Source organism: Ovis aries, chromosome 22 (genome assembly GCF_016772045.2).
Source record: "Ovis aries strain OAR_USU_Benz2616 breed Rambouillet chromosome 22, ARS-UI_Ramb_v3.0, whole genome shotgun sequence".
In the NCBI taxonomy this organism is placed as follows: domain Eukaryota; kingdom Metazoa; phylum Chordata; class Mammalia; order Artiodactyla; family Bovidae; genus Ovis; species Ovis aries.
Window position 1 is genome coordinate 24,906,352 of NC_056075.1, and position 23,103 is coordinate 24,929,454.

The 23,103-nt window shown below is 47.5% G+C and overlaps 1 protein-coding gene across 1 annotated transcript in view; it reads left to right on the forward strand.

The window, feature by feature from the left end:
• Window positions 1-415: 415 nt before the first annotated feature.
• Window positions 416-23,103, forward strand: part of SORCS3 (sortilin related VPS10 domain containing receptor 3) — a 654,973-nt gene continuing 632,285 nt past the window's right edge. The window contains exon 1 of the mRNA XM_004020175.5: window positions 416-1,757. Within this exon, the coding sequence (XP_004020224.2) occupies window positions 1,134-1,757 (624 nt within the window). The 5' untranslated portion in view covers window positions 416-1,133. The remainder of the gene's footprint in view (window positions 1,758-23,103) is intronic.

Below are 23,103 nucleotides of genomic sequence, written 5' to 3' on the forward strand. Positions count from 1 at the left end.
CAGCTTACGTCCGCAGGCGATGGGGGCCTATGGGTGAGCTGGGCGCCTTGGAGGAGCGGGCGGTCCAGAACCGCCGGCCTTACTCTCAATATTGCCTTTCTGACGACTCACAGGTTCATGGAAATGCAAACACAGCCCGTGCCTGATCCACACGTGCCCACAGCCCGAGCGCACCCCTCCCTGCCCCACACTCCATTGCTCACACTAACACGCACAAACACGCGTGCAAACGCGCACGCAGAGAGTCGCGCGCCCCCGCACACCCAGGCACCCCTGATTCAGCCAGGTACCCCCACCCTGGGTGCCCGCCCGCCAGCCTCGGGCGCACTCCTAGCCTCCCCTCACGCACGCGCACGCACGCATTCCCCGCGCCCCCGCACCGGGCGGAGGCACTGGGTAGAAGTGGGGGTGGCGGGAAGAATAGGCTGGGGAGCCCGGAGCGGAGTCCATCCGGCGCTCGGCTTCCGCAGGCTGCCTCTGCACGAAGACTCCGGGCTCCCGTTAGGCTCCCCAACCTGAACAGTTGGCGCTGAAAACACTTCACTCCTCCTCCTCCCGCGAGACCACCCCCCAACTTTCCCTGCGCGCTATCTCCAGCCCCCACAGCATGCCCGAAGAGTAACCCCCCCAAAAGCGGCCAGAAGCGGCTCCCAACTCTTCGCCGAGAAGAGGTTGGAGGCTGGGTTTCAGAGAGACTCCGGACTAGGGTCCGTCGCCAGCCTCTCCTCCTGGATTGGGGTTGCTTTTCATATTTTAAAAGAGGATTTTCTTATTACCTTTGAATACTCCTTTTGACAAAATTTCTGAAGCAGCTCAGCGGGGAAGATTTTGGGGGAATCTTATTTTAAGAAAATGAAAAAGCACCTACGGGGTATTTATTAATTTTTCTCGGGTTTTGGAATCACCCTGTGGAGGAGAGAGCCAGCGATCGAGAGCCAGGAGCGAAGACTGGAGAGGACCAGCAAGGCGCACCAGGCCGAGCCACCTCCTTCCCGGCCGCCCCCTCCCCACTCCCCCGACACACACTCATTTTGCTCGCTCGCCGGCGCGCGCAGCGCACACCCCCCGCGCCGGACCCGCACCTCGGCTGGCGCCACACACTTGCCAGCCCGAGCCGCGGCAGCCGCAGCGGGATGGAGGCGGCGCGCACCGAGCGCCCTGCAGGCTGGCCCGGGGCGCCCCTCGCCCGGACCGGGCTCCTGCTCCTGTCGACGTGGGTCCTGGCTGGCGCCGAGATCACTTGGGACACCGCGGGCGGTCCTGGGCGCCTAGCGGCTCTGGCTTCGCGGTCCCCGGCGCTGCCTCGTCTCTCACCGCTGGCAATGGCAAGCCAGTGGCCGGAGGAGCTGGCGACTGTACGGAGAGGCGCCGCACTGGAGCGCCGGCCGGGACCAGAGCCGCTGCCCCAGCCAAGCAGAGGCAGCGGCAGAAAGAAGCAAGAAGCCGGAGGGCTGTCTCCAGCAAGCTCGCGGTGGGGACCGGGCATCTCGACTCCTGGCAAGCCTAGCGGCGTGAGGAGGAGTCGTCGGGCGCAGCCCCCCAGTGCCCTGGAACACGGGGATGCCCGGGCTTCTGTCTTAGCCGATGGTTCCAAAGGAAGCCGCCCTCTGGCCAAGGGTCTCCGGGAGGAGGTGAAGGCACCACGGACCGGGGGTTCAGCGACTGAAGAGCTCCGGTTACCCAGCACCTCGTTCGCGCTGACCGGGGACTCGGCTCACAACCAAGCCATGGTGCACTGGTCGGGACACAACAGCAGCGTGAGTATCCGCCCGGCTGCGGAGCTCACAGTCTCCCGACGGCAAAGGAAAATGAGGGGTGGGGTGCGGTGGGCGGGCGGGCGGGAAGGAGGGGCAGATAGTTGCCCTGGGTTGAGGTGAAGGCGGGAGCAGGGGGCTCCTCGACTTTTGGTCTGGTGCATCCCGCTTTCCCCACGCCCCCAACAGGTTATCGGAGTTTGTTGTAAGACCGTGTGAATTTGTTTACCGGAGACCCTAGGATTGGGGCTGTCTGGAGGAAAGAGGGGAAAAGAGGTGCCTTATTGGGATCAGTGATCACTTTCTCTGGCACTCGGCTCGGGGAGTCAGTTGTCCTGTCCGGTGTGTGTGCGCGCATGGATTCTTGGGCGGGGAAGTGTACTGATCTGGGGAAAGAACCGCTGGACAGGCTGACTGACTCCTGTGACTGCCCGGGGTTCCCCTCGCTCCTCCAACCACAGGAGAGAACCAGGAGATGGTGCCATTCGGACTACTCCTGCCCGCCCCACTTAGGATGCTGCCCTGTGTGTCCCCAGGCACACTTTGTCCCAGTCTTAGCGGGAGGCTGGGCCAAGTTGGCCCAAGTCTGGGCCTTTCTTGACATCAGTTTTCCCCTTCAAAACCCAGGCAGCTGCCCTGCAAAGCTATAGGAGAGGCAGGGAAAAAAAGTTTAGTGTGAAGTGAAATTCAACACCCGTCCCGCACCGCTTGCTCTCATGCAAGCAGAAGCACACTTAAGTCTCTGAGCACAGAATCGCCCCTGCCGCTGCGTCCTGCGACTGCAAACTCGCCGGGGCTTTCTACGCGCCTCTCCGCGTCTTTCGGCTGCCAGGTTACCCTGGGAAGCTGCTGTACCGACAGGTGGCGCCCTGGAATCTACTCCGGCGTCTCCAGAGCCTCCGGGCGGCCGCGGGCCGGCCTTAGGGCGCAGAATACAATCTACCCCTGCAGCTGCTGCAGCCCGCAGCGTGTACCCGGAGGGGCTCCCCACCCCGCCCCCAGCTGGCCGCCAGAGCGAGCAGTCCAGCCCAGGAACCGTGGGGGACGGCTCCAGCCATTTACCCCACTCTCCTGCCTTCCTCGGGCCCCACTTCAGCCAATCCTGCAAAAACCCTTTCCTCGTCTCTGGCTCATAGCATCAGCTCAGAACCGGGCCTCTGGGCAGAATCTGGAGGATGGTGGATGTCCCTACCTGCAGCTTTGGGGAGCTCACTCGATGGGAAAGCACCGCCGCCGCTCCCTTTGTATTTCTCATGACTGACATTAAAGGTTTCCCTAGGAAATCCTCGCCTTATTTTAACAGCGCCTGGGGGGTGTCGCAGGGGTGACTTGTGAGTAACAGGAAAGCGAGGAGTCTTTACAGAGGGGCTCATCAGCAATACCGAGCACAGATTTCCTGGTTCTTATAGACATACAGCACCAAGCAGGCAGCCCAGCCGGGGCTGGAAGCATTTGGGCAGACCAGCTCCTCAGCAGCGTGGTGGTGGCTGCATCTCAGTGAGGGCCCCCCACAGCTTCAAAGTGGTCAGCTCTGGGCTTAGGGGGTGGACATGTACGAGGGATGGGTGATGGAGGACTTGCAGGTGCTGGGAGGATTGTGTGTGTGTGTGGCGGGGGGAGGTGGAGAGAGAGAGACAGGGCGACATGTAGTTCTCTGACAGCAGGGTTTGTGACTCTCAACTTCTCTTGGTTTGAGAATGAGCAATCGCGTGTATGTGCATTATTTTGTTCCTGTTCTTACTCAGTGAGGAGGATGGACTGGATGTGTGGAAGCAAATGTATCCCTAGGAGGAGGAGGAGGAGGAGGAGGTGGTGTCCTTCGATTTTAGAGTGCCACACTGGGACGATATAAATTCACTCTGCTGAAAGAGTTCTCTTACGTTTCTGCTTTTAAGGATCATTTCTGTGTGTTGACAAATTCCCTGAAGATGGGATGTTAGAGCATGCTCTCTGCAGATAGTAGTTACATGTGCATGGTCTTCTCTGACTATCTTCAAGGCAGTTGTACAGCAGAGAAAGTGAGGGGGCAAGTCTAACCCTATACCCTCCTGGGAAATGGCTCTCCGGTTAAAAAGGCGGGCCCGAAGGGCCTGAGGAGCGGACCAGTTGGCCTTGGAGTTCTTAGTGATAGCGATAAGAGTTGGGCAGTCCAGGAGTAGCCCCCCTCGGGGGTTCATTGGTTGTGCTCCTGGCCAGACTTACTGTCTGAGCAAAGGGTATTACGGCAGCACAGGTGAGTGCGGGGACCCCGTGTGTCCACTCTCTCTGCTCCAGAGCGGGACTGCCTCTTTAGACCATGCTTCACAGGCACTTCCAGTGGAAAAGGCTTCCTCAAGGGTCAGTCTGTTTTGCTCTGAGGAAGATGAGCAAACAAGCTAACCCAGCCCTGCCTCTGGGAGACTTTAAGGAAACAACCCCTGGTGAGGGGGAGTAGCTAGAAAACCAGTTTCTGCAACATTACCCGGTTTCTTTCTTTCTTTTTTTAAATCTAATCAATTTCTTTCTCCTCTCCTCCTTTCCTGAGGTCAGCAAAAGAAGGTGCTGTTAGGGAAAAAAAAAGCCAGGGTAAGGATTGATGGAGAGGATGTTCCTTCTGGAAGGTCCCTTTATCATTGGTTGGAGAAGTCCTCAAGGCAGAGAACATGGATCCTTGTTTCAAGCTCTTTTGGCATGAAAAGAAAATTCCATCTTCCCTTCTGACTTGAGTGTTAACTATGTCCTTCTCCAGGAAGGCCACCAGTTAACACATTGTGGGGCTTGCTGCTCTCCCTCAACTGCCTCTGGTGGACCACATTCCTCCTGTGAGTTCCTTCTGGAGGAGAGTTTCCAGTTACTCCGTATATCTGAAAACTGAACTCTACTCTGGCCATTTGTGGTCAGGCATGAGGAGATGGGGCCTCCCAGGTGGCTCAATGAGTAAGGAATCCACCTGCAATGCAGGAGACGCAGGAGATGTGGGTTCAGTCCTTGGGTTGGGAAGGTCCCCTGGAGGAGGGCATGGCAAACCACTCCAATATCCTTGCCTGGAAAATCCCATGGAAAGAGGAGCCTGGCGGGCTACAGTCCACAGGGTTGCAGAGAGTCAGACAAGACTGCAGCAACTGAGCACATATGCACGCACATGAGGATATGCAAGTGAAGGTCTCCACCCCCTTCCCCACGTGCCCAGCATGTGCCCAGGGGCTGAGAGTCTTATTCCAGGCTTGAATCACATATTCACTTTGGTCCCAGGAGGGGCTGGCATGACTTGGTGGGCAACAGAGGAAGTGCCCAGCAGGTTTGAGTCAGGAGGAGACGGGGTCTGGGTTCCCCTCTGGCCTTTTTTGCCCTGCCAGGTATTTCGGAAGGAGAGGTGAGTGAGCTTGGGCTTGAAGCCTGTACTCTGGAAGAGCGATTTGCTTTTCTCTTTGGTTGTCTCCAGCTGGGATTCTGGTGATTAATGGGCTAGAAAGTGTTTCACAAACGCCCAGAGGGAGTCCAGACCCTGGGGCTTACAGGGATACAGAAAATCACATCAGCCTGCTCTTCTCTTTTGAAAGAAGAAATACGCCTTCCTGCTTGGTTAGTGAGTTGGCAAGTGACCCTGGAGAGAGGGGGGCTGTGAAGACAGCAGCCCCCTTTCCAGGCCCCCTGAGCATTATAAAGCTGTGATGGGGGAATCCCTCGTTTGTTCACACTCTGAGAGTGCTGCCTCCTCCCTTAGACTGATCCCCATGCCTTTCCAGCGGCTCACTCAGTGTGCTGCCCTGCGGTGTGTCTGGTTGGGATGCTTTGCCAGATAGTCTTTAATTCTTGTGCCTAACGCTGCACCTTGGTGAAGAGAAATGGGAAGATGCTGATCACTCAAGGTCCCTATCCTGCCCCGAGCACACCAGCAGGTGGAACACCCAGATGCTCCCAGGCATGAGTTCATGCTCTTAACTAATTCAGCTGGACAACACTCTAAAATATTTACTCCTAATGTGCAAAATAGTGACAGATTTGATCAGATTAATTGTGTCTCACTCACTGGAGCATCTAACTGTGGCTCCCAAACAGATTTTTCAAATAGCTTTTGGCTGGGATGTCTAGCCTTCTCGTCCCCGCTCACCGTACCCGTGTCACAATATCTTAATGCATTTTGTCTTCTCAGAGGCTTAATAAAGAAGCCTGCCACTGGAGCCATTCTTCAGGGGTTTGCCAAAAAGAATCTGTTTTTAATTAATATTACAAGGGAAGCCATCTCAGTGGAGACAGAGCTGGGAAATGCAGTGGGACAGAGCAGCACTAATTGCTCCCGGTCACTCGCTGTCAGCCTGGGGGTGGGAGGCGGGGAGTGGAGTGGCCACACACAGGCTGTCTGCTCTGCATTTTCTCTGATGGCCCAGTTGGTTGGTTACAGGGCGTGATTTGCTTCCCAGATCCTGCAGTGATTTCCAAGGTGAGCAGAAGTTGCAAACTCCTTAATTGGGAGGCCTGATTTAATGATTGCAGAAATGCAGCGGTTGGAACTCGCTTTGTAGTTGGCAGAGAAGGCACACAGGAAGTGGCTTCTCTGATTGTGTTGGATTTAAGGGGAGGGGATGGTGAAGGCTCAGGGGGCCGAAGGGAGAACTGCTTCTTCCTCGGGCTAGGTAAATCTCTTACTGTAACTGGGGGAACTTTGGAACTGGATGCTCTGTGGGCCCTGAATCATCCTACAGGGCGCAGAGAAGTGTGACAAAGCTGGCTGCTGAAATAGGAGGTTGTGTCCGAAGGGTTTATCCAAGGCCAGGTACTCCAGGGCCTGGGGGCTTGATTTAACTATTGATTTTCTGCTTCCTTTGACCTCTTGGCTCACTTGAAGTGTTAGTTGCTCAGTCATGTCTGACTCTTTGTGATCCCATGGACTGTAGCCCACCAGGCTCCTCCATCCTTGGAATTTTCCAAACAAGATTACTGGATTGGGTTGCTATTTTCTTCTCCAGGGCATCGTCTCCATGCAGGGGCCGAATCTGGGTCTCCCGTGTTGCAGGCAGACTTTACCATCTGAGCCACCAGGGATGCTCCTGGCTGGCTTGAGACACTTCCCTATGAGGAGAAGATGTCAGAGGATGAGTTTGCAGCAAGTTTAGGGGGAAAGAGGTCTTGTGAAGTTGGAAAGTGTAGCATGCCAGTGCCTGGTGGGCCACTTGGGGTAAGTATCATTGGTACTGTGGGATAGATGGCCTTCAGCTAACCTTGGTTATTCCTCTGGGTGATGGGTTACTGAAAGGTCTGGATGCTGCTCTAACTTCGTTGGTAGAGAGCGGAGACAAGAGAGCTCTGCCTTGTGTGCAGTAGAGAAACTCAACTGGGTTTGACTAAGTCAGTGACTGAGTGAGTCCCAAGTCTCACTGAGCAGAGGCTACGAAGGAATTGGAAAGCCTTGTCCCTTGGGATAGCAATAATTTTCTCAGGTTGTTCATAACTTGACAGCTGCTGTATCCAGGAGCATTTCATCCAGTAGGTCTCCATTCTAGCTTGAGACCCTTTAGCTTCTTGAATTTGAATTTAAAGTCAGTTAGCCTGGCTTTCATGGAGAGGGCAGTGGCACCCCTCTTGCCTGGAAAGTCCAATACTCTTGCCTGGAAAGTCCCATGGATGGAGGAGCCTGGTGGGCTGCAGTCCATGGGGTCGCGAGGAGTCCGACACTGCTGAGCGATTTCACTTTCACTTTTCATTTTCATGCATTGGAGAAGGAAGTGGCAACCCATTCCAGTATTCTTGTCGGGAGGATCCCAGGGATGGCGGAGCCTGGTGGGCTGCCGTCTATGGGGTCGCACAGAGTCAGACACGACTGAAGTGACTTAGCAGCAGCAGCAGCAGCAGCCTGGCTTTCAAGGCCCCTCACTGCATATGTCCTGGGTCTGCTTCTTCAGCTCCGCATTTGACTGTTCCCTGATAGACCCCTTCACTCTAGCCAAGGCAGCCCCTTCATCGTCCCCATCCCCTTCTTCACTCCAAGCCTTTGCTCTTGAGGTCTTCTCCACTCAGGATACCCCTCTTCCTCTATGGAGACACGCGCATTCCTTATGGTTCAGTTTAAGATCCAAACAGGATTCTCTTTAGAAGCTTTCCTAGCAGCCTTTATTTGCCTGTTTATAGAATTTACAGTGTGTACCACACTCTTGATTATACTTAGGTTATCACTTGGTTGTTTTATGAGTGTTTCGAAGGTGAGGGATGAGGGCTAAAATACTTGCTACAGCACCCCACGTCCCACATCTCCTGCGAGTTCTGCTTTTCTCCTGTGGTCTTTGTGACATGTGGTCCAGTGCTTGACACATAGCTCAGTCCGTACTTGCTGACCTGACCCTGGGAACTGGACGGTGCCCTAGCTGATCCGGGGGGACAGCTGACACTGTTTCTTAACAGTGCTGAGTTTATGCACTTGGTTTATTATTGTATGTATGACTTTTAACAGAAGATGTAGAGACCTCTCTACCCCACTTAATGAGAGGATGGAAATAGGTACTAGTCAACCCTCCTGGCTTTTTCCTTATGTGCTTGAGAGATCAGATGGACTCACATAAGATATTCAACCATTTGCCTAGTGTTCACTGGGTGTGTGGCACGGTTCTGGGGACTGTGGGGTTGGTAGGACTGTGATGGAGAGACAAAGAAGGATAAGATGGCATTTGCCTCACGGTCCTTCTAATATGCTTTGGGTATGAGGCTGGTCTTCTGTAAAGTTTAATAACACATGACAATAAGACAGATGCCACGGGGTGATGTGTGATTATTTGCCAAGTGATTGTTTCAGGCTGTGAGCTCAGAGGAGGAGGGTCATTGTGGGAGATGCTGTGGGCACCTTAGGCCAACAGGATGTCAAGGCTGGCTGTGCTGTTGGGAACAGTCTTCATCACATCATTCAGCAGAGAGATGAAGGGTATGAGGCTCAGACAGAAGCATGGCAGCCTACAGTGTGGACTCTCTCCTGGTCTGTCTTTCTATAGCTGTCCTCTGCACGCTCCTGCTTCTCTCTTTTTTTTTTTTGCTTTTACAGACCATTTTCTGTTATATTCACTCAAGTGAAGTAGGGTGCTGCCCATTTTACAGGTCGGATAGAGTGAGGCATAGCATGAGTACACACAAGGCTAGCTGGAGAGACTGAGGAGTAGATTCCTCCCTCTTGCTCCCTGGCTGTATCCTGTGGCCACCCTGCCTGCGCACCGCAGTGACTGCAGACAGTAAGGACCAGCTCCTTACTGGGAAGTCTGTGTCTTACTAACCATTGTTAATGGGGACCTCTTGTGAGACACCTCGTCGTTTGAGTTAGTGGGTGAACCAAGTCTGGTTGCATCACCAGGAACATTTTGCTCGTTTGCTTTGATCAGTGTAGTTTGGGTTTAATTATTTATGGAGATGCTGTTCTTTATAGTATGCTAATAAATGTGCTGTAGTAAATTTCCAAAAAGTAATGGAGTCTGAGAACTTCAGGATTGCACAAGTAGCTTCCTGGTATGCACTCCTTGCTGGGAGGCAGAGGAAACCATCCCTACCAGGCTGGGGTGAGAGGACCCGGAGCACAGTAGGGTCAGCCATTCAGGGCTGTTGGTGACCAGATCTGTGCCTGTCGCTAAGCAGGGGCCTGGTACTTGACCTGTGCTGGAAGAAACCTACCTTAGGGGAAAAGCTGACCATCGTTATATAGGATCATCAAGGCTCCTGTTAGGTTGTAGGTTATTTAGCCTGGATATGACTGTGTGACTTGTGTGACTGCATACTTGAGACTTTTCATCATGAATGCAATCAGGATCATACTTTTCAGTGTATACTAGGAATAGAAGTAAACTAGCTAAGAGTTGGACACGACTGAGCGACTTCGCTTTCACTTTTCACTTTCATGCATTGGAGAAGGAAATGGCAATCCATTCCAGTACTCTTGCCTGGAGAATCTCAGGGATGGCAGAGCCTGATGGGCTGCCGTCTATGGGGTCGCACAGAGTCGGACACGACTGAAGTGACTTAGCAGCAGCAGCAGCAGCAGCAGGAGCAAGAAACACAGCCATATAGGAAACAGGAGCATAAGTTCTGAAGCCAGATGCCTAGCTTTGAATCCTGTCTTTGTTTCTCTCTCTTTCTTGGGTTAAGTTCAATTTACTCTTTTCAAAAATTAATATAAAGTTGCTGTACAGTATTATATAAGTTACATGTATACAATATAGTGATTCACAATTTTTGAAGGTTATTTTCCATTTATAGTTATCATAAAATATTGGCTATCTTCCCTGTGTTGTATAGTATATCCTTATAGCTTATTTTATATCTAATAGCCTGTCTCTCTTACTCCCCTACCCCTATCCTCCTCCCCACTTCCCTCTCCTATTGGTAGCCACTCGTTTGCTCTCTGTATCTGTGAGTCTGGTTCTTTTTTGTTAGAGTTACTAGTTTGTTATCTATTTTTATTTTTTGTTATATATTTTTAAATCCTACATATAAGTGATATCATACACTCTTAGTCTTTCTCTGACTCGTTTCATTTAGCATAATGCCCTCTAAGTCCGCCCATGTTGCTGCAAATGGCAAACTTTCATTCTTTTTTATGGCCGAGTAGTATTCCATTGTGTATACTCACATACAGACACACACCACCATCACATTTTCTTTATCCATTCATCTGCTGATGAACATTTAGGTTGCTTCCACATCTTAGCAATTGTAAATAATGCTGCTATGGACATTGGAATGCATGTATCTTTTTGAATTCATTTTTTGTTTGGTTTTTGATATATGCCTGTGAGTGCAATTGTTGGGTCAGAGGACGGTTCTATTTTCAGCTTTATGAGAAACCTCCGTGTTGTTTTCTGGAGCGGCTGTACCGACTTACATTCCCACCAGAAGTGTAAGAGGAGCCCCTTTTCTTCACATATTGCCAACACCTACTTCTATTCTTTTTGACGATAGGCCTTCTGATAGGTGCAAGGTGATATCTCAATGTGGTTTTGATTTGCATTTCCATGGTGATTAGTGGTGTTGAGCATCTTTTCATGTGTCCATTAGCCATCAGTCTATCTTCTTTGAAGAAATGTCTGTTCAGTTCTGCCCATTTTTAAGTTGGGCTGTCTACCTCTGTCTCTTAATAGCTGTGTGACGTTAGGCAAGTTGTCACCCTCTCTTGTCTATTTGTTACATCCATACACAAAGTGATAAAATAGTACCTCTTATATTGGGCTGTTTTAAGAATTAAATAAGATGCTGTGCTTAGCAAAGTGTTGAAAAGAAGCACCTGACCTATACTTAGTCCTCCAGACATTTAATTGGTTTAATTGTTATTCTTATAGTGGATGGGGCTTCCTCTTCATTTTCAGAAGGAAACATGGAAGCAGAGAAAGGAGGTGGATGCCCAGTTTCCCAGTGAGCTGATCCCTAAGCCTCGGCTAGAACCTAGTTCTCAGTGAGGCACTTGTTTCAACTGCCAGCCATAGTCCACATCCTGACTCAGACAAATCTGTGTTATCTGTCTTCTGTGTTATACTGAAGGAGACAGTGACATACACACACAAAGAGAGAGAGAGAGAGAGAGAGAGAGAGAGAGAGAGAGAGAGGGAGGGAGAGAAAGAGAGAGAGAGAAGTGTGACTGGCTGGGGACTTGGCTGCTTGAAGCTCATGCTCAGAATTTTCTTAGAAATGATTGGAATCAGATAGGTAGGGTCAACTTAACGATTGCACTAATAAATAACTAACAAGTAGAACTTTTTTCCAGGGCTTTCATTGAGTGGAGTTTTGAGAAAGGCATCCAGAAAGATGCAGAGTAGCTTCTCTTGGCTTGGGCATCCATGATTGTACCTCACAGCTAATCATGGAAGACTTCTGGAAGGAAGTGAGTGAAACGTGTGGCTTTAAGAAAAGAGGACGCAGGGCTACTGGAACTGGCAGACAAGAAGAGTCTAGAGTACCAAAGACTCATTTCATCCAAGTCATGGGGTGGACCTTGATGCTCTGGGTTTGCTTTTCCTCTCTGTCTCCTATCTCTGCTCTGTGCCTGGCAGGAGATGGGAATATCTGTGGCTGGAACTAGTTGCAGAATATCTGTAGCTTCTTTCTCAGAATTATCACATTGGCCAAACCATGAATATCTTGTTGTGACCCACACGCATCGAGGTGCAGGCTTGAATTCCCTTTTTTGTCTGCACCCTGCGCAGCAGGAATGGGACCTGAGATCCCTACACAGACACTAGAGGGAGTGTTGCCCTGGGAAAGAAGTGAAAATCAGTAGAATGAAATAATAAAACAACTACTGCATGAGGAATTGTTTCAAAGGAGTGAGGAAGAGCTGTAGTAACCTGCGAGTTCACTGTGGGTGGGCTTGACCCGTAGATGAACATTTCGTTAACAGCCAAGGAGTTGAGTCCTGGGGGGCTGAACATTCAGTCCCTTCCTGCAGAAAAAAGGGCACGGATGTTTTGTAAAATGCATCCATTCTGCAGTCCATTAAACCCATAAATGACTCAACTAAAACTCTAGATATAAATAATCCAGAAGAGATGCTCAGGCTTGGTTCCCCCATCTCTTCTGCATTTTCTGACTTGGTGCCCCTCACTTTCTTGTGCACGGTAGTCAGTCAATAGAAGCTTACTGAGCTGAATGACATGAATAAATTCTTAAATACGTAAAACTACCTGGGTAAAGAATGACTGTCTTGGGCATGGGGAAGAGTCTGATTTCTTCCTGCTGCCTCCAGGCACAGGATCTACCCCCTGGGGGGCATCGCAGTCCTCTCTCCCTGGTTCTCAGGCCCCACACACCTGACTCAGTCCTCTCAAAGCCTTCTTGGCATTTACGGTGAGGGAGGCAGTTTTTCTTCCAGATGGTTAGAATCAGGTTAAAGATCACACTGCTGCATAAGAAATGAACTTTTTCCTTTTAAAATCTGTTCTCAGTGGGAAATGGAGAACAATTACAGAGTTGAACATTTTTTTTTTTTTTTTTGCAGTCACTCAAGCTGCCATATCTGAATGTGATTACACGTATGGAGGGAGCTTGTTATGATTTGGAGGCCCTGGTACTGGAGATACAGAGAAGCTCGTGTTCTAGGCTAGTGGCAGGTAGAGGAAAGAATCTTTAGAGGCAAAAAGAGTTGCTTACATCACTGTGTTGCTTTCAATGTTATTCATGCTTGAAAGAAAACTTTTCACTGGAAGATTTCTCAAAATTCAGAATTTTTTTTTTTTTCTCTTATGAGAAGGTACCCAAGTAGCAGTGATTCCAAGTAAGTCTCTGAACCTTAGTTTCACTGGCTGTAAAATGGGATAATCCTGAACTTGTAGGGATGTTGTGAATCTTATAGGTAATACTGTGAAGGGGGTAGTGTTGATAGGTATTACTCTGGTTAAAGATGTTAGTCCTCATTATCACTTAGGCAGGAGATGGGGTGGATTGAGTGTCTGTCCTTGTAGCAGATCTGTTGGCACCCTGCTCTCTGCACCTGCCATTAGTCTGCAAATGGGGCTTACTTCTGACCACCAGCACCAGGGACTGTGTGCTGCCTGGAGCTTCGATCACTCAGGCGCAGGTTGGAAGCAGGGAGTTGATTTCTATCAAGAACTAGGGAGCAGCCACCTGATAATGACTACTGGAAGTTGGTGGATAAATACCCCAGCTCCCTTTCCCTTTGGGGTGGGGTAACTCTGAAGCTTGTTTCCTACACTATCTCCCAGAAGCCATCACTGGGATTAAGTGCCAGATGCCCAAGGTGGTAATTTGCCTGTTTTATTGGCTACCTTCCCATCGCGCTATGCTGTTTCTAGCTCAATCAGTATTTCCTCGGATCACCTCCCAAATAAGTTACATTTGACCCTTCAGTAATGTGGGGGTTAGGGGCATGGCTCTCCATGCAGTTACAAATCTATGTATAACTTTGCAGCTGGCCCTCCGGTATTCAAAACTCCATGTCTGTGGATTCAACCAAGCACACAGATCCTGTAGTATATGTTTACTGAGAAAAATCCAAGTATAAGTGAACTCACGCTGTTAAAACCTGTATTGTTCAAGGGTCAACTGTACTTGAACTCAAGGCTTTGTTTCAGAGTATGTTTTTGGAGGAAAAGGAACTAATACCTTTGGTTATTTCTGAGTGTGTTAGCCTGGGTCTTCAGTGAAACAGAACCAATAGGATATATATCTCTCTCAGAGTAAATCTTTTTCTATGTTTGTATATATATCTGAGAGATTTAGGTAAGGAATTGGCTGATACTGTCATGGAAGGTGAGAGTCCACAGCCTGTATTAGCAGCTGGAAATCCGGGAGAGCTGATCCTGTAGTTCCCCATCTGCATCCCTGTCTGAAGGCAGGAGGAGGCCAGTGTCCCAATTTAAAGACAGACGAGGAGGAGGACTCTCTTCTTCCTCAGGCTCGTTGTTCTATTCAGGCCTAGAGGGGGTTGAATGAGGCCCACCCACGCTGGGAGGGCAATCTGCTTTACTTAGTCCACCAATTCATATGCTAAGCTCCTCCAGGACCGCCTTCAGTTCAGGTCATTTCAGTCGCTCAGTCTTGTCCTACTCTTTGTGACCCCATGAACTACAGCACGCCAGGCCTCCTTGTCCATCACCAACTCCCAGAATTTACTCAAATTCATGTCCATTGAGTCGGTGATGCCATCCAACCATCTCATCCTCTGTCATCCCCTTCTCCTCCCGTCTTCAATCTTTCCCAGCATCAGGGTCTTTTCAAATGAATCCCCTTCACAGACACGTTAATATTTTGTTGTTGATTTTGTTCAATTGCTCAGTCCTGTCTGGCTTTTTGTGACCCCATGGACTGCAGCATGCCACCCTTCCCTGTCCACCACCATCTTCTGGAGCTTGCTCAAACCCATGTCCATTGAGTCGGTGATGCCGTCCACCCACCTCATCCTCTGTCATCCCCTTCTCTCCCTGCTTTCAGTCTTTCTCAGCATCAGGGTCTTTTCTAAGGGGTCAGCTCTTTGCATCAGGTGGCCACATATTGGTGCTTCAGCATCAGTTCTTCTAATGAATATTTAGGGTTGATTTCCTTTAGGATTGACTGGTTTGATCTTGCAGTCCAAGGGACTCTCAAGAGCTTTCTCCAACACCACAGTTCAAAAGCATCAATTCTTTGACACTCAGCCTTTTTTATGGTCCAACTGTCACATCCATACTTGACTACTGAAAAAAACCACAGCTTTGACTAGATGGACTTTCAGTATATTGTTTGTCAAATATCTGGACACCCCACAGCACTGTCAGGTTGACACTTAAGATTATCCTCAAGTATTTCCCTTACCCTTTTAAAGTTCTGCATCCAGCCCCACCGTGGTACCGACTCGGTGCTGAGGGGGAGATGGAGGCACTGATCTTGGTTCTGAGAGGGTCTCCCTTTCGGGTTGGCTCCTTCCACAGGTAAGGAGCCCAGGCTATATTGAGTGGCAAGAATATGGTGTTGGGGGTTTGAGGAGGGGATGCATACCTCCAAATTAGCTTTCGCTGTCACTTCTCAGAGCTAAGGAGCCCCCCCCCACCCCAGGGCATCGGCTGCTGCTGCTGCTGCTTCTTTTCTATTTTTTTAAATAACAATGTTGTGATAGTTTCAGGTGAGTAGTGGAGGAGCTCAGCCGTACATATACGTGTATGTCATGGACTTGCTCTTCATGATACATAGTTGTTGTTCAGCTGCTCAGTCTGACTCTGTGACCTCATGGACTGTAGCCTGCCAGGCTAGTCGCCCTCATATTTGGACCCATACCTGCTGGTGCATGATCTCTGGCCTAGGAATAAGATGTGATTCTTTTTTCCTTGGACTTTGTCAAGATTTTGGCAGGAAGCAGCTGAGCTTACAGTTGGTATCTCCCCATCTGAGATATCCTTAGTGTGGGGCATCTTGAGAGTCTGGAAAGCACGCTGGCCTGGGAGTAGGGATGTGTAGCTGCTTTCTGATTCACATTTACTCTCTTCTGCAAGTCACCTGTTTTTTAGGTGTAAGAGAATGAAGACCCTTCCAGGTGTAGTAGCTTATTTATCTGTGAATAAAACAAATTTTAATGGGTACATTAGGAAGGAAAGGGTCTAGAACTATGATTTTAAAAAATTGGAAGATGCTTTTTTTAAACATGTATAAATTTGGTCTTATCCAAAACAGATATACTTTCATTCATTCATCCATTCAATAACTTGTTTGCTTAGTATGATGCTAATTAAGTTACTTGCTTATTCTGGGATCCGGTTTTCTTATCTATAAGTGAAAGAGTTATGCAACTCTTGATGCAGACCCATATCACCACAAGCTAGAGGTAGTATCAGGTCAGTCGTTTCTTTACGTGTGAAATGGGGACAATGCTGTTTGCTCTGCCTATGTCACAGTTAAATAACGAGCTACTGCAGCCTTTTGAAAAGAGTACTTTTCAAAGCGCTGTTAACAGAGGCAATGTGATCTCATGGTGTTAGTTCACATCACCTCTCCTTCATTCTTTGAGTAGCTGGAGGTCCTTGTGCAGCAAATTTGAAACCATGCATTTCTTTTGCCTTCTCCCATATCTCCCAGCACAAATGAAACACTTTCATTAGCATGCATACCATGCTGCTAAAACAAAAACAAAAACAAAAACAAAAACCTTGGTATTCTTATTCCAGGCATGATGTACAATTTATTTCAAGTCACATCTGATATCATAAAATTCTCAGATAGGAGTGTAATTTGATGTCTTTTAAAAAAACAGCGTTTGTTCTAGGACTTGACCTGTATTGATTGCTTTATACTTTTCAGATAATATGAAGTGTTTGGGAGAGCATCTACTATATACTTAGTGATGCAGGATGTGCAGAAAAGTGTATGATGCTGACTGGATACCCAAAAGTTTATGGTCTTATGTGTGGGACTCACATATTAGACAAATATTGCAAAGAAATATGTGAGATCATGCAAAATATGTGCTAAATTTGAGGAAATACACTGACTGTAATCAAGACCGCAGTAAATGGAAACTCATAAAATGTTTAAAATATTATGATTGTTTTATTATCTACAAAAAAAGTTCAGTAGCATGATTAGAAATAGACGTAATCCTAATGACTAAATCTGTGTCCCTCAATGAGAATGTTCCTCATAGGAAGACAAAAGAAACATCTATTTTTTCACCATAGTACTAAGATAGTCCAGCTTCTTAATTGTATCATTAATGGATATTCTAATTTGAACTGATTTCTTTCTAGGCCTGCCGCCTTGCTGTCATCTTGATATTTCTATTTATTTCTACTCCTGGATTTGTGCCTCTGTTTCTTGAATTCCATTCCTCTTTTTTTTTTTTTTTGGATTGCATTTCATTTTTCTGTGGTAGATCTTCAAGTGTTCTTTCTCAGAGAATGCAGAGGAATGTCCTGACTTGTTCCTGTGTCCTGACATAAATATTACTCGGTTCCTTTTAACTCTCAAATGATCCCACCTTGGATGGTATATTATGTAGTCACCCAGTGCTTGAGTGATACTTTCATTTTTATTGTGGATATGTCTAAAATTTATTTTTATCTCACATGGCTTTGATGGCTCATCTGGACATAGAAATGTAAGGTCAAAAAAACTCCCCCTGGGTCTTTGACATTCTTAGAGTACTTGCTGATTCTGCGTAGTTTGCTGTTTTCCCCCTCAGGGAACAGAGGAGCATGGGGAAAGGGGATGCCTAACATGGGACATCATGGCTTTGTTCCTATTGTTGAGGCCCAACCCTTTAAGGGAACCTCATGCATTAAAACCACATTTATACAAATCAGCAGTGTGGTGTGGGGAAATTAAATTCTCTCTGAAGCAACTTGCCATAGACACACTATCTGAATATCTTTAATGTATAGCACAACCAGATGAGGTACTCTTCAGTTCAGTTCAGTTGCTCAGTTGTATCTGACTCTTTGTGACCCCATGGACTGCAGCACGCCAGGCCTTCCTGTCTATCACCAACTCACGGAGTTTACTCAGACTCATGTCCGTTGAGTCAGTGATGCCATCCAACCATCTCATCCTCTGTCGTCCCCTTCTCCTCCTGCCTTTAATCTTTCCCAGCATCGAGTCTTTTCAAATGAAAGTTCAAATGAAGTTCTTTGTATCAGGTGGCCAAAGGATTGGAGTCTCAGATTCAGCATCAGTCCTTCCAATGAATATTCAGTAGAGGTGTATATTCAGATATATATCAGCCAATATTCTTTTAGGATGGACTGGTTGGATCTCGCTGCTGTCCAAGGGACTCTCAAGAGTCTTCTCCAACAGCATAGTTCAAAAGCACCAATTCTTCAGTGCTCAGCTTTGTTTATAGTCCAACTCTCATATCCATACATGACTACTGGAAAAACCATAGCCTTGATTAGATGGACCTTTGTTGGCAAAGTAATGTCTCTGCTTTTTAATATGCTGTCTAGGTTGGTCATAACTATTCTTCCAAGGAGCAAACGTCTTTTAATTTCATGGCTGCAGTAACCATCTGCAGCCATCTTTTATTTAAAAATAATTCAAATAGCTTTAAGAAATGTTGTTGATATTCAGCAGATATTTGTGGTGTGCCATCTATGTGCCAGGTGCTGCTGGGTTCTGAGTACATAATGGTGAGCTCTGAAGGAGAGGTTCATGATACTGTCAGAGGTTCACCAAGAATGTTTATCTGGGAGAGGGCAGAGAGGCAGAAGCAGATGAGCACAATCAGTTATATGAGGAGGAACGGGAAGAGTGTCTTGGATACCCAGCTTCTGTGGCATGAGAGACTGGGGTTTCTGAAAGGAACAGGGAGAAGGACAGAGTGACTGGAGCAGAGGGTTTGTGGGCTAGGGACTGGTGGGAGATGAATTGAGATAGACAGGCATGGATTGGACCAAGAAAGGCAATATAGGCTCAGTGGAAGGAGTTTATTCTTTATCCTAAGAGCAAAGGGGTAAGCCTTGGGAATGTTCAAAGTAGGAGAGTCATATAATTAAATTTGACCACCCTGTGGGTTGGGTTTCCAAGGTGGTTCAAATGGTAAAGAATCTGCCTACCAGTGCAGGAGATACAGGTGGGAGATGCAGATTCATCCCTGGGTCGTAAAGATACCTTGGAGGAGGAAATGGCAACCCACTTCAGTATTCTTGGAAGATCACATGGACAGAGGGGCCTGGCAGGCTACAGTCCATGGGGATGCAAAGAGTAGGACATGTCTTACCAACTGACTGACTGACTGATGGGTTGGAGGGAGAGAAGGCTGGATTTGAGGAGACCAGAGTGTTGCGATGGCTAAAGAGGATGGTGGCTTGGGTGGTGGCAGAGTAAGTGGTGAGAAGAAACCAATTGAAGAGCTATTTAGCAGGCGTGGTTGGCTCTGTTGTTGGCTTCTCTCTCTAATTCTTCACTCTCTCTCTAACTCCCTTAGTACTGGGCTTTTGCAATGCCCTTTCTCTATGGATGGGACCTTCTTCCTCATCTCCTAACCTTGAGTTTGGCCTTGTGACTTGGTTTGGCCAATAGAAGTACTGCTAGTTCTAAGCTTAGTTATCAGAAGGCATTGTGTATCTACCTGCTGCTTTGCACCTCTGCAGTAGCCATGAGAAAAACATGCCCAGGTTGGCCCACCAGTCCTGGGTAGAGAACACGAGACAAGTTGTCTGTAGCTACTTCCATCCAAGCCCAACCTAGATCAGCCCAGCCCCAGCTGCCCTGTATACTTATGAGAATAAATGACTGTTGTGAGAATAAGTGATTGATTTTTTTTTGAAAAAGATTGAGATTTGAGTGATTTGTTCTGCAGCACTTTTGCAGCGAAAGCTGATACAGCAGATAAAATCAAGAACTTGATAGACTGGATGCAGCAAACATGTGGGACCATGAGTACAGTGTAAAGGGAGGCTTGCTTGTATTTCAAGGCCATGAGCCTCATACATGTTCAAGGCTATACTTAGGTGTATCTTTTTGGTGGTTTCCTGCCACTCACCTCTCTTTATAGTTCGTGGCTTATTTCCCTGGAGCTGAATGAAGTCGGTCAGATTCGTGGTTCAAAAGAATTCATCTTCCACTCTCTTTCTTTCTCCTTTCTCACTCTCTCTCCAACAGCTTGGCCAGATTCCAGCAGAGTGTGTGAGCTGAGCAGTCCTCAGGTCCTTCCATGAGGGCCTTCCAGCCTTGACACTCAGTGTATTCTTGAGAGAGTCAAAGTCAATTTCTCCTCTAGCCAGAGAGATGGAGTTTCACTTAAACAGGGGAGTAATGCGGGGCCAGGGATTTACTTGGTCTTGATGGATTAGTTAAAATATATTCTGATAAAATATTTAGCTTTTAAACAACAAATTTAATACAGGGAATTGTGTTTTATTTATTAATGGCAGTTGCAAGATTGGTAGGAGTTGTGCTAAAGTGCACTGTTGTGATTTTGCAAAGTATAGTAATTACTGTAATATTTTGTTGAATTATTAATACCTAGTATGCCTGCGGGAACATATGCTTCTTCAGTCGCGTGGATTTCAAGATTGCCTTTTCCCTCTTCTGGTTTTGTTTTGTGTTTTTCTTTTCTTTTTTTGCACGCTTATGAATTTTTAAGGAAATGGAGTTGGGGGTAGAGCTGATGATATGGTATGAAACACCACCATGACGAGCGTGTAACTGAACATAGGCAGGCAGTAGAGAAGCACTCTTGCTCATCGACGATCCCCTGCCTCAGCCAGCCTCTCCACGGTTTGGACTGAGGGATACTGAAAGAATCATGTCTGGGATAAAATGCTTCTCAGTGGGCCTTTTCAGGAGTGGAGAGAAATTGTGGGGAGGTCATGCGTGTGTACATGTGAGTGTTAATGTGCACATGCCTCTAAACAGAGCTGATTTGACCTGGAGATGGAGTTGGCAGATTTTCAGGTTTATTTGTTGAAACAGTACTAGCATCCTTTATTAGTTATTTCAACAACTATTACTTAGTGTCTGTTATGGCCTCAAAAGAGATTAATGGGGATGACGATGGTCATAGTTTAGTGGTTGTATGAACAGGCTCAGGCTGCAAGAGGACTCTGGATCCAAGTACAGGGTATACTCAGGAGCATCCCTTTCGCTTGTGACTAAAAGCTGGAACTGGAAAGCCAGTCTCTATATCATCTTCTACCAGCTTTATGAAATGGTCCAAATCAGTCAACATGGAGACTCATTTTCTCATCTGTGTAGTAGTGGGAGGGATCAAAATGAAATCATATGTTTGAAAGGGCATTATAAACTATACACTTCCAGACATGTGTGAGGGAGTGCTGTGGCTACCAAATCATAAGAAAAGTTGCTCATACTTGTGATGTGACTTTGGGAGGCAGAAGAAAGGATTTTGTGCTCAATCTTTTTTTTTTGGCGGGGGCAGAAACTTGACAGTTTGAGTCATTCCTTTGGGTTAAACATGGTCCTCTCCAAGATTCTCTAAGAATATAAATAGTTCAGAGGTCATATTTTAAAGCTAGAAAGAACACTTAATGACCTAACCATATGCTTTTCCAGGTATGAAAAATATGGCTAAGAGAAACTGCAGAGTGTTTAAATTCACCAAGATAGTGGAGGAGCCCATACTGTCTGTCTAGCTGATTCCTAATCCACTGATCTTTTTTGGCACCTTAAGGTTCTTGTTTCCCATTAAGTTCTTAATACAGTCTCAGGCTTTTTTTCTCCCAGTAGGATGGAATGAATAAATTAGATGACTTATGGGGAGACAGAGCTGGGGTGCTTTAGGTGGCAGAGTCATGCTTAAGTAGATGGACCTCACCTTGATTCTTAGCTCCACCCTTGACCAGCTCTGTGACTTTGGGCAGTTTCTTTTCTGAAACCTAGTTGTCTCTTTTATTTAGCTGAATTATAATCCTTATTTTGCACGCCTGTGTGGGGATTTGGTGAATTTGAAATATTTGGCAAGGTGTGTATTTGAAAATGGGGGTGATTATTAGGTAATAAGAGGTCCTGAATATTAGCTTGGTCTGCCTCCTGGTTGGGGCTTCCTGGGTGGCTCAGATGGTAAAGAATCCACCTATAAAGCAGGAGACCTGGGTTCAATCTCTGGGTCAGGAAGATCCCCTGGAGAAGGGAATAGATATCCACTCCAGGATTCTTGCCTAGAGAATTCCATGGACAGAAGAACCTGGCGGACTACAATCCATGGGGGTCACAAAAAGTAGGACACAACTGAGCGACTAACAGTTTCACTTTCACCTCCTGGTAGATCTGCCTCCTGAGAGCCCTTTTCGCCACTGTAAGGATGTGTGTTTTAAGGGGAGGAGAAAGATGCCACTTCCCTTCCTCAGCGATGGGGGAGGAGGGACTCATGAAATGCTCCAGCAGAGAAAAGCCCTGCACAGTGGGAAATGATCCTGTAATGGCTAGGGGCGTGAACTAAGACTTATCAATAGCCTTCTCTTTCTCTTTAATCTCAGATTCAACCCTATTTAAATTTCTCCCAAAGGGAGTGGAAATGGTAAGAGGGTAGAGATAAGTGTCTTTAAAGAGCAGCAGGTGACCCTGAGGATGAGACGCTTGTGACCACCTGCTGCACAGCTCTGTTTTGTGGAACTCTCTCTTACAGCCCCCTCTTATTGTTTTAAATTTAAGTGGTTTCCTAAAAACAGGCTTTTAGAGAGAATTTATCCTGCTTTTAACAAGTCTATTCTGAATCCTTTGTGAATGGATAGGACCCATTGTTTCTTGTGAATTTTAGTATTTAACGTGGGGTCACCCTATGGGTTAGCACTTGAGTAGAGGATGAAATTTCCAGGGGCAGGAGGAGATCTCAAATGCCCCAGAAAGTGAAGTCGCTCAGTGGTGTCCAACTCTTTGCGACCCCATGGACTGTAGCCTGCCAGGCTCCTCCGTCCATGGAATTTTCCAGGCAAGAGTACTGGAGTGGGTTGCCATTTCCTTCTCCAGGGGGTCTTCCCTACCCAGAGCCCCTGTTAGCTCTCAGGCCTGGGGGCTGGACCAGTGTTTATTAAAGAGAAATAAGAAAAGAAAGTGATGCTGGGAAAACCACCCTGGCTCTTACCCTTCCCTCTGCCCAGCACTCTCCATGGTCCTCACTCTTCTCCTCTGAGAGAACCTTCTGATACTAGTCCTTTATTCTTCCCTTCATTTTCCTGAGATATTTGCATTGTATTGGGTTTCCCCCCAGGTTTTTGGAGGTATAATTGATGAATAAAGATTGTACATATTTAAGGTATGCCGTGTAATGTTTTGATGCACATGTACATTGTGAAATGATTACGATCAAGCTAATGAACAAACCCATCACTTCACATAGCTACTCTTTTTATGTGGTGAAGACATCGAGGATCTATTCTACTAGCAAATTTCAAGTAGACACTACAGCATTGTTAACTGTCCTCACCATGCTGTACATTAGAACTCTTAACCGAAACTTTGTATTCTGGCC